Source organism: Chanos chanos, chromosome 1 (genome assembly GCF_902362185.1).
Source record: "Chanos chanos chromosome 1, fChaCha1.1, whole genome shotgun sequence".
In the NCBI taxonomy this organism is placed as follows: domain Eukaryota; kingdom Metazoa; phylum Chordata; class Actinopteri; order Gonorynchiformes; family Chanidae; genus Chanos; species Chanos chanos.
Window position 1 is genome coordinate 39,509,099 of NC_044495.1, and position 10,351 is coordinate 39,519,449.

Consider the following 10,351-nt stretch of genomic DNA (forward strand, 5'->3'; position numbering starts at 1 on the left):
AGGTAACTGGGTGTGTTTATCAGTATTATGTATCACTTGGTTATTATCAAGTCAATGCGTTGCAGCTGGTGGTTAGCCATGCCCTCATAACTGTCAGTCATCCAACAAATAATGAAAAACCACACCTCACTAACGACTTTCATTCATTTCACTCAATGCTGTATTCGTTCACATATTGGTAGTCTAAAAAATAGTTTGTTAAAGTGTTTTCTCTAACAGTTGTGGAAATTTGGATAGTGGCCCTAGAATCTCTTTATAAAGCATGCTGAACTTTGACACTATTATCGATTTCAACATGGTGAAATTTCGTGGCTAGGCTTGTGATACACAGCTGTACATGTTCATTTCACCAGTTAAAATGACCACATGCTAATTAAGAACCTGCATCAAATACGTCTAACTCTCAATGTAACCTGCCTTTCTCCAACACAACCTAGAATAAAACCAAAGCTTCAATTATTGGAGCCCATAATACTGCGAGGTAAAGAAGTAAAATCGTTTGGCTTCACAAAACAGTGCTAACATGTCCAAAGCTAAACGCCAGAAGGTTTGTTACACATATGACCGCCCCAGTTGTCCAGGTTTAGCAGAGCAACAAATATTAGTGTGTACAATCGTATCTGTCCCAATTTCCAGCGTAAAATTCTAATGTAAATATTTAATAAATATTGGGAAACTGTGTGTACAGAGGTCCTCCACGTTTAAGCAAAGTATCATTTGCTAGGTTGTAATGTTAGGAACCTGCTGATCAAAGGCTGGTCATAGGCCCATGGGGTAGCCTATGAATTAGCCGGACCGAAGGTCACCTGGACGTGCGTGTGCATTATATGGTGTGTTGTTGAGTTGTAGCGAGCAGAGAGCAGTGGGACAACAGTCACCATGCTGGGTTCTCTGATTCTGCTATGGCTCTGCATCAGCCTCCTAGCTTTCCTCGTCAGGACGCGAAGGCCCAAAAACTTCCCCCCTGGGCCTGGACCCATCCCAATTTTCGGCAACCTTCTACAGCTAAACCTGGAGAATCCAATGCCTGACCTGGAGAGGGTAATGTAGTATCTGATCAAGTTAGAAAAAAGCTCAGAAATTGCTAGTATGTCATATGTGCATTAGTAATGTACCTGTATATACCTAAATCTAGTGAAAGGCTATGATAGAGATATACTATAAATGTGTTTACTGTGCATGGAAATCTTTTTATGTTAAACTAAGAGGAATTTATTGTGGTTGAAAGCAATACTAGAATGCTATAGGTTTAGTATGCAGACTCAGGTTACTAGCTGTCAAATGTCTCTTGTATGACAAATATTTTATATGAGAAGATGTTTCCATTTTCATTTCTCATCTCATCTGACAAGATTGGAAAACTGAAAAAGTTCTGTGATGTTTCAATGGGTGTGCAGGGTTTTGTAACATAATGTAGCTCCACCTCTCTGTCCATGGTTCCAGCTCTCAGTGCGTTATGGAAAGGTTTTCAGCCTGTACTTTGGGGGGAGGCCAGCCGTAATACTGAATGGTATGTCTGTGATGAAGGAGGCGTTGATCGGTAAGGCAGTAGACTTTGCTGGAAGACCTAATGGCCTTCTGCTGAATCATCTCACCCAAGGAAAAGGTACCAGTACTTGACATATTACATTATAGACATCTCCAATTATCTACACATTCAGATTTTATATGTTCTGGAAATAGGTCTGTCAAAATATGGTGTAAGCGTCTGATATGTGTTTGAAAATGAATTTAAAGGTGTGATCATGGCTGACTACGGTCCCAGTTGGAGGGAGCACCGTCGATTTGCTCTCATGACCCTGAGAAACTTTGGCCTTGGGAAGCAGTCCATGGAGGAGAGGATTCTGGGAGAAATTTCTTATGTTTGTGCACACCTGGAAGCAAGTGCAGGTGCATACACTTTATCCTTAAAGTCATAACTTCTGCTTCAGGGCCAGTACTGCAGCAGTTGGCAACCCAGGATGTTTTAAATGGGGACTAGATATTCATAACTTTGTATGTGTTTAAACTATGACCAGGAAAATCCATTGACCCCCAGACATTGTTCCACAACGCTTCCTGCGACATCATCTGCTCCATAATGTTTGGCTCACGGTACGAATACGACCACGACTTCTTCCAGGCCATGATCAAGATGATGGCTGAAAACTCCAAAATCGCCAATGGGCCATGGGGCATGGTATGTAACCATTTGATAACATTAATCACGAGAACTTTGAACATGTTGGCAATGTTCTCCTGAGGGAAGAACTCCCGATAGTCTGAAATAAACACTCCCCCAAAGGTATTCTGTAACCTGCAATCCTTTTGAAAAGCAGTTTGTGGCATTGATTGATGTGAGATGTCTTCTCAAATGTATGGCATTGTTTGATGTGAGATGTCTTCTCAGATGCACGGCATTGATTGATGAGACAGGTCTTCCCAGGTGTATGACATTGACTGATGTGATATGTCTTCCCAGGTGTATGACACGATGCCGTTGTTGAGGAACCTGCCACTGCCCTTCCAGAGAGCCCTCAGGGATTACCACACAGTCAAACTCCACGTGCTAGGCATCATAGCTGAACACAGAGCCACTCGTGTCCCCAGAGAGCCACGCGACCTCATTGACAGCTACCTAGATGAAATGGAAAAGGTCTTCTACTAGAACATGTTCCTTTGTCAGATTGTAAACAAATGTTGAGGCGTCTCTTTCTTTTCTTATTTACTCAACTGAGTAGAGGCAATGCACTGGTAGAGTAACTAGCGAGAAGACTGACATGTGGAAAAATAGTTATTCCTGTAAATCAAACTCGTTTGATGAGGTTAGCATGCTCTGCATGGTCTCATTTTGTGTTTCCCTGCTGACAGAGAGGTGAAAACTGTGCCCCGTTTGATGATGGCCAAATGATCATCATGTTGCTGGATCTCCTTTTTGCTGGGACAGACACAACATCCAACACTATCCGAACGGCCGTACTGTACTTCATGACCCATACAGACGTTCAAGGTTTGCCCACCAGTTCAGAACCAAAGAGAAACCTCTTATAACGGTGGCCGACTGTGCCAGAGATCCTGATTTCTGTTTTGATATGTTCTTGTATGTGTCTTATGTGTCTGTCTCGCCGTGACACTACACCTCTCCTCATTCTCTCCAGAGCGGTGTCAGCAAGAGATTGACGAAGTTCTGGAGGGTAAAGCTCAAGTCTCATTTGAAGACAGACATAAGATGCCATACATGCAGGCTGTGATCCACGAGGTGCAACGGGTTGCCAGCACGCTCCCTCTGAGTGTGTTTCACTGCACAACGAAGGACACGGAGCTGATGGGATATCAAATCCCAAGGGTATCTCTGCATAAGAAACTCTTAGATGAATCCTGAGATGATCTCTGAAGTTTTGTTCCTCAGTTGTTGGTGCTACTTATCAGTTCCTCTGTCTTCCACCTCCAGGGTACTCTCATCATTCCTAACCTCACCTCTGTTCTGTATGAGGAGGATCAGTGGAAATTCCCTTACGATTTCAACCCATCAAACTTCCTGAATGATCAGGGTCAATTTGAGAAGCCTGAGGCCTTCATGCCCTTCTCTGTTGGTAAGACCTGTAGAAACTCCATGTCCAATATATGATTTATGAGTTAGTGTTAGTCGTTCGTCAGCTTTTAGATAATCACACATCCCCTTGGCATAATTAGTGTGTGTGCACTTATGTCTCCTTTTAATGTACATCTTTGTGTGTGTGTGATGCATCTCTCAGGTCCTCGCACATGTCTTGGCGAGGGACTAGCTCGCATGGAGCTCTTCCTCATTTTGGTCACATTGCTGCGTCGCTTCCAGTTTATCTGGCCTGAGGACGGAGGAGAACCAGACTTCAGCCCTGTTTTTGGTGTAACACAGGCGCCCAAGCCCTACAGAATGACTGTGCAGCTGAGAGGAGGCCTTACCAACTGAGACATCTCACACAGATCACTATAAGCAAACAATCAGAACAAATAACCACGGCATAAATATTCAAGACACATTTGGACATTGCCAACAGAGAACAAGTTTCTGTTCACTAAAAACCAATCAGTGACTCGACCCTTTGCTGCAAAATATTTGCCTCTATGTTGTGCATCTGTAGAAACGACACGTGTACAAATACGTCTGTACTGGTATTAAGTGTAGTCCGTTGTACAGAGCATATAGTGTTATGTTATTACAACGTTCCAGTCATTGTGTGTATTATGCAATTCATAACCTGACGTGAACTTTACCTGTATAATTCAGCTCTAGAGTTATCTTGTATCAGTATAAACGTCTGACTAGTTTATGGTTGTACTGTTGTATTGCCCTTAAAAAAAATATGCAGTAATGTAAAAAAGGACCCCCATTTTTCAACACCTGTTTTCGGTAACAAACTTTTTGAAGATCAAATCTGATTTTTTAAAGAAATCATTTCATTTGATATCAGTTTAATAAAACACACTGAATAAACAAGGTACGGTGATATATTGTCTACATCTTTTAGATGAAATTGCCACATAAAAATAAAATGTAATCACATTTCTAAATGAATGAGTTCTTTAAATAAAAATAAACTAGTCCACTGGGATTTCTAACACCACTGAACATTCTCCTAGTAAAACGCAACCCTTTTACAGAGAAATGGTACCATCTGCTGTTCTTAGTGTATAATGACATTAAAAAGTCCAGTCCTCGAATGTAAGACAAACCCACTTTTCAGATGTAAATTCTGAAGTAGAAAAAAAAACCTGTCTTACATTCAGGCGAATATGGAAAGTCCAAGTGTTTCTTCAACACTATTGGGTGTATTAGTTGTGGCAGTAGGTCAAAAGGTGCAGGAGATGTGCCTGTTTTCAGTACTACAAACTGATTGTATCTTCGCAGCCATGCCATTTGGACACTGAATGATGTGTTCATTTCCCAGCAAGGACCTGACATGTCATGATGTAATGGTCAACAAAAAACTGGTCGTAATATCTGCTTTTCTTTGTGTGGCCTGAGCCTTGTGATGTCCATTGGAACAAATGTCATTAAAATCTAAGTACATGGCCACATAAATGTTTAAATCTGTGACTATATCAGTTCACCCATCACAATTTTTTTAACAGCTTTTGGTCAGAACCCTCTCTCGATGATTCGTGCCAAATTTGATGGTTCTAAGGTCAACGGTCTAGGACTAGTTCACAAAAGTAGGTTTTTCGAAAAATTCAAAATATGAATTTTTTTTTTAAAAACAAATCCAGAACAGCGGATGAAACTATTCAATTCATTGTGACCCAGGGCTTCAGGGGGAATAAGGATCACAACTCTAGGACATACTATCAGTGTATCAAATTTCATCAACATCCACCAAGGGGGGTGTGATGCATCTCTCAGGTCCTCGCACATGTCTTGGTTAGGGACTAGCTTGCATAGAGCTCTTCCTGATTTTGGTCACGTTGCTGCATTGTTCCCAGTTTATCTGGCCTGAGGACGAAGGAGAACCAGACTTCAGCCCTGTTTTCCATGTAACACAGGCGTCTAAGCCCTACAGAATAAAAAAAATATTAGGCCAATTTCACACAGTGTATTGGAAAGCTTTTGGAAACCACAGGCTGCACAATTGCTTTTATTTTGACATTTATTAAATAGAAGCGACTGACGTCAGAGAATGCGACAACAGGGAGGAAAGTGAGAACACATGCAACTGCGACGTGTGACAGAGTATAACTATAATTACTTTGTAAAACAATACGAGTAGTGTTGTTAACCTGAATGGTGTTGACAGTTGTCACTGAAAGGAAATGGCATCAGATTCAAAGAGACCCAAGGTTAGAGAACTTCATTATCGTAAATCTACACGCCATTAACTCTAACGTAACCTTATTGAGTTGCAAATGACTCCACTTGAAATTACCCGGCTCGAGTCTTTAACTGTCAGCGAAATGTGACGAGTATGATCATTTTGCAGAACTGTTAAGTTAGCAATTACAATAAAAATAGCATCTTATAATCGTTTGGTTTTTCTGACAACCTCCCACGTCAGTATGTTCACTGAGTTTTTCATTATCCGTGACACACACTACAGTTCTCACAGCTTACACAAGAGACCAACTAATCTGATCTGCAACCCTAAAAAATACCTGTAATTATGACATTTAATAAGACACAGGCTATCTTGCGTCGCATGCTAAATTTGCGCCAATTTGATGCTTTCACTTGTTTTAGCTAGGAAACGACTGCACATCAGAGGACTGTCTCGATGAGCGCTTAAAGCACTTCTTACAGTGGTGTAAACAAGTGGAGCTGACACTCAGCAGCAAGGCAAGTCACTGTTCTGTATTTTACATCAAAAGGTTTGCAGCTGCGGCTTTTTAGACCCTTAACCGCTTTGTGTTGATTTTACTGCTCCAGGTCTGTCTAAGCAAACAGGGCACAGTGGCTGACTATGGCATGCTGGCTAAGGACGACATAGAGGAAGGAGACGTCCTCTTTAGTATACCCAGGGAAGCTCTACTTCACCAGGGTACTTCCAGGGTCCAAACTGTACTCAAAGAGGGTGAGACTATATCTTTTTTTTTTTTTAATCCTGGAATCTCTCTGTCTGTCTGACTCAAATTCTCTCCCTTTCTCGCTGTCTCTCCTTCTCTGTCTCTGTCTCTCTCTCTCCCCCTCTCTGACTGGACTGTAATCAGCTGCAGTGGCATGTGCTGAAAAACACTTGTGATAGATTTCAGTCTGTTTTCCCCTTAGGTAAAAGTTCCCTTGAGAATGCATCAGGGTGGGTTCCTCTCCTTCTAGCACTGATGTATGAGTACACGTGCCCACAGTCTCACTGGATGCCCTACCTGTCCCTCTGGCCAGACTTTAGGCTGCTGGACCACCCAATGTTCTGGTAAGTCTTGTAAAACTCAACACTTATTCTCATAAAGTCTTGTGAAACTCACCCCCGATCTCTCATTGTCTTTACTCAGAAGATATGATCCACTTCCCTCCTGTTCTCAACTTGGTGTTTATTTCAAGTTAACCTTTCTTTAAATCAGAGACAAAATGATTGGACATTGTACAGGTGAATGGACTTCCTTTAACTTCTGTTCCTGCCCTTTTCCACCCTGTTTTGTAACTGTGTGTCTTTGATGCTGATGAACTTGATGGGGTGATACAGGCCTAAAGAAGAGCGAGACAGGCTCCTGAAAGGCACAGGCATCCCTGAGGCAGTGGACACAGACCTGGCCAACCTGCAGAGGGAGTACAAGGACATTGTTCTGCCGTTCATGCGGTCACACCCTGACCTGTGGGACCCTAGCAAACACACACCGGAGCTCTACCAAAGCATGGTGGCTTTCGTCATGGCTTACAGGTGACAGCCAATGACAAAGTTGGACCAGTTGTGTGTAATGCAGTAAATTATATGATTCAGGCTTTGGTTACAGTATTTAAGTTGGATTATGGTCATTCATTCCCCTCAAATGGAAGAAGAAAAGAAACAGAATGAGTTGAGTAGGGACTGCAGACAAAAGAAAAACCCCACATAGATACTGCTTTTTTTCCTCTTATTTGCAAATGTGTCTTTCCTGCCTGCAGTTTCCAGGAGCCTGTGGAGGAAGATGAAGATGAGGAGAAAGAACCTAACCCTCCCATGATGGTGCCTATGGCAGATATGTTGAACCATGTGTCCAATCACAATGCTAATCTGGAATACACACCTGTGAGTGCCGTACGACCAAATTAAAAATCCAGTCCGGTTCCTGTCTTTCTGAAGCATGGTTTTAAATGATCTCAGATCTTCGACCGTCCAGTGCTTTTAAGCATCTTAACTTGTAATTTTGTACTTATTCTCACACCCTCACGCAGGATTGTCTGAAAATGGTTGCAGTTCGGAACATTCGGAAGGGTGAAGAAGTGTTTAACACATATGGCCAGATGGCTAACTGGCAGCTTTTACATATGTACGGCTTTGCAGAGCCTTATCCTACCAACAGCCACGACACGGCCGACATCCCAATGTCCCATGTGTATAAAGCAGCCGCGCAAGGTGAGCAGAAACAGCGGACACAAATACAGATTCATTTATGACTGAGCCATGATTCATCACCCTCAGGCTTGGAACAAAGTGATTTTATTTGATCATTTAAAAAATTTTCTTTTAAAATTACTGTCATTTAGTTCTAAAGAGAGAAGACAGATGACAAATGACCAAGCACAGATTTGTTCCTGGGGCGTGTGTCCCCGTTTTTTGTCTTGGTGACACACACGACCAAATATTATTGTCTAATAACTTAATTCAAATCAATAAAAGCCTTGTTGAGTCAGGGGTTCATTCAATATTATGTGTGCTTTTGTGTGTGTGTGCGTCCATGATTTCCAAACCTGAAATTGGGAAACAGTTGCCTGTTGACCCGAAGAATTAGGATGAAATTCAGTCAGGCAGTCTCTGGGGTTGGTGGTATGGTGGCGCAGTGGGTAGTGCTGTTGCCTCACAGCAAGAAGGGCTCGGGTTTGATTCTGGGTGGGGTCCTTTCTGTGTGGAGTTTGCATGTTCTCCCCGTGTCTGCATGGGTTTCCTCTGGGAGCTCCAATTTTCCCACAGTCTAGAGACATGCAGGTTAGGTGAATTGGAGACACTAAATTGCCCCTAGGTATGAATGTGTGTGTGAGCGTGTTTGTGTGTCTGCTCTGTGATGGACTGGTGACCTGTCCAGGGTGTTTCACCACCTTTTGCCCTGTGACCCAAATAAGGATAAGTGAGTGAGAGAGTCTCTGAGGTACAGTGATTGGGTTGTTATATATTTAGATGATGTGAGTCTGTATCTGTCCCTCTGTCCCAGTCACTCAGAGTGAGGCTGAACGCCGCGTCCTGGAGGAGAAGTGGAACACGCTATGTGAGATGGAGATGGCGGGGGACAAAGGGGTCTTCATCTTCGGCAAATCTGGCTGCCTTACAGACCACGAGCTCTACACTACGCTCAAGGTAAGCACACACACACACACATACACACACTGCATATCCAAGGGAATGCAGGTAGCCAGCAGGTATATCTAGAGGGTGTTGTTTTGAATGTTAGTTTGTTAACCTTGCCTGGGATCAGAAATTACACATAACACTGTTCTCTCCTGCTTGTAGATTCTGTGCATGCCGCCAAAGGACTTTGAGGAGTTCAAAGAGAACGAGGGATGGGAGGAAGAAGAAGAAGATGAAGATGAGAAGATTGCGCAGGCTTTGAGTAATGAGGGTATTCCTGGACTGGCTCCTGACTGGAAGCGTCTGCTGCACGCGGCAGTGGGCGTCACGCTGGACTCATACTGCACGGATGTGGAGGTAGATCGGAAACTTCTGGAAGACCAGGAGGCTCTCAGCAAACTGAGCAGTCGGGAGAGGAGAGCTCTGCATGTTCGCTACGGACAGAAAACCATCCTTCACCATCTTCAGCAGCTCACTAAAACCAGCACGTCCTAACACCACATCTCTTACCTAAACTACAGAACCATTTTTACCACATCACCATTCACATACATGCTCCACTATACAAAGCAGACTGACTGTAGATGGTCCAACTTACTCCAAAGTTTATCTCCTAGTAACTCTGTCCTAGCAATTTCATTCACCCAGTCATTTGGTGAAACCAGCAATTACTATATCTAGCACAAGATGAAGTTCTCAGTGCATACCGAGTCCAGACGTGCACAGGAGAAACCACTTAAAGTTGCCTGTAATCTGTACGATCTATGGAATTTTTAACTTTATCAAACCCGTGTGTTTTTTGTTTGTTTTACTGTAACAACATCCCTGCTCATCACACACTTTTTACTCGTGTTGTAAACTGGTCCATTCGGTGATCCTTCTGTTGATAGCAATTAGTGAAAGATCTCACAGTGTCACCATATTGTGCAGCATGAGATGCCCACATGACATTGCATGGACTCAGCGGCTTGGATTTTTGCAAGTCTCTGAATTTAGTAAAGTAGAAAATCAGTGTTGTTTTCAATGAATGGTGATCTAATGAAGATGCAATTTATGTTTTTTTTACTAATAAAACTGAACAAGTTGAGGGCTTGGTGACCAAGGAACATACGTGGTATGTAATTCCTTCTGTTCACCACATTAAATCTCTTCAGATCTATGTCAAGTCAAAAGAAGAGGGAAAAATCACTATCAGTAAAAAATACGGGTGGAAGTGGTTCTTTTTGGCCTGGAACAGTGCATTGTGGGTACAGCCTTCAAGCAACATTCAAGGAAAAGCTAGATGATTCAGAAAGGCAAAACACTAATAGAAAATCAAGACTAAAATGATCAAGTTCACTCCAGTGGAAATAGCACTGTAGGTAATGTGTAAACTGTTCCCATTACCTTAACATTTAGTTGTTCCATTAACATCTCGACGTGATAGT

The 10,351-nt window shown here is 42.6% G+C and overlaps 2 protein-coding genes across 2 annotated transcripts; both read left to right on the top strand.

Annotated features, from left to right (window-relative positions):
* The first annotated feature begins 860 nt into the window (after positions 1 to 860).
* Positions 861 to 4,458, top strand: LOC115813706 (cytochrome P450 2F2). Its single transcript, XM_030776265.1, has 9 exons — positions 861 to 1,041; positions 1,444 to 1,606; positions 1,738 to 1,890; positions 2,019 to 2,179; positions 2,462 to 2,635; positions 2,851 to 2,989; positions 3,138 to 3,325; positions 3,431 to 3,572; positions 3,735 to 4,458. Exons 1-9 carry the CDS (start codon positions 880 to 882, stop codon positions 3,926 to 3,928), a joined length of 1,476 nt encoding a protein of 491 aa, XP_030632125.1. The 5' UTR covers positions 861 to 879; the 3' UTR covers positions 3,929 to 4,458.
* Positions 4,459 to 5,684: 1,226 nt separating this feature from the next.
* On the top strand, positions 5,685 to 9,929 carry setd6 (SET domain containing 6, protein lysine methyltransferase). Its single transcript, XM_030780776.1, has 9 exons — positions 5,685 to 5,793; positions 6,191 to 6,286; positions 6,377 to 6,521; positions 6,716 to 6,857; positions 7,128 to 7,322; positions 7,547 to 7,670; positions 7,817 to 7,997; positions 8,791 to 8,933; positions 9,087 to 9,929. The coding sequence occupies exons 1-9, from the start codon at positions 5,767 to 5,769 to the stop codon at positions 9,417 to 9,419; spliced, it is 1,386 nt and encodes a 461-aa protein (XP_030636636.1). The 5' UTR covers positions 5,685 to 5,766; the 3' UTR covers positions 9,420 to 9,929.
* Positions 9,930 to 10,351: the final 422 nt, after the last annotated feature.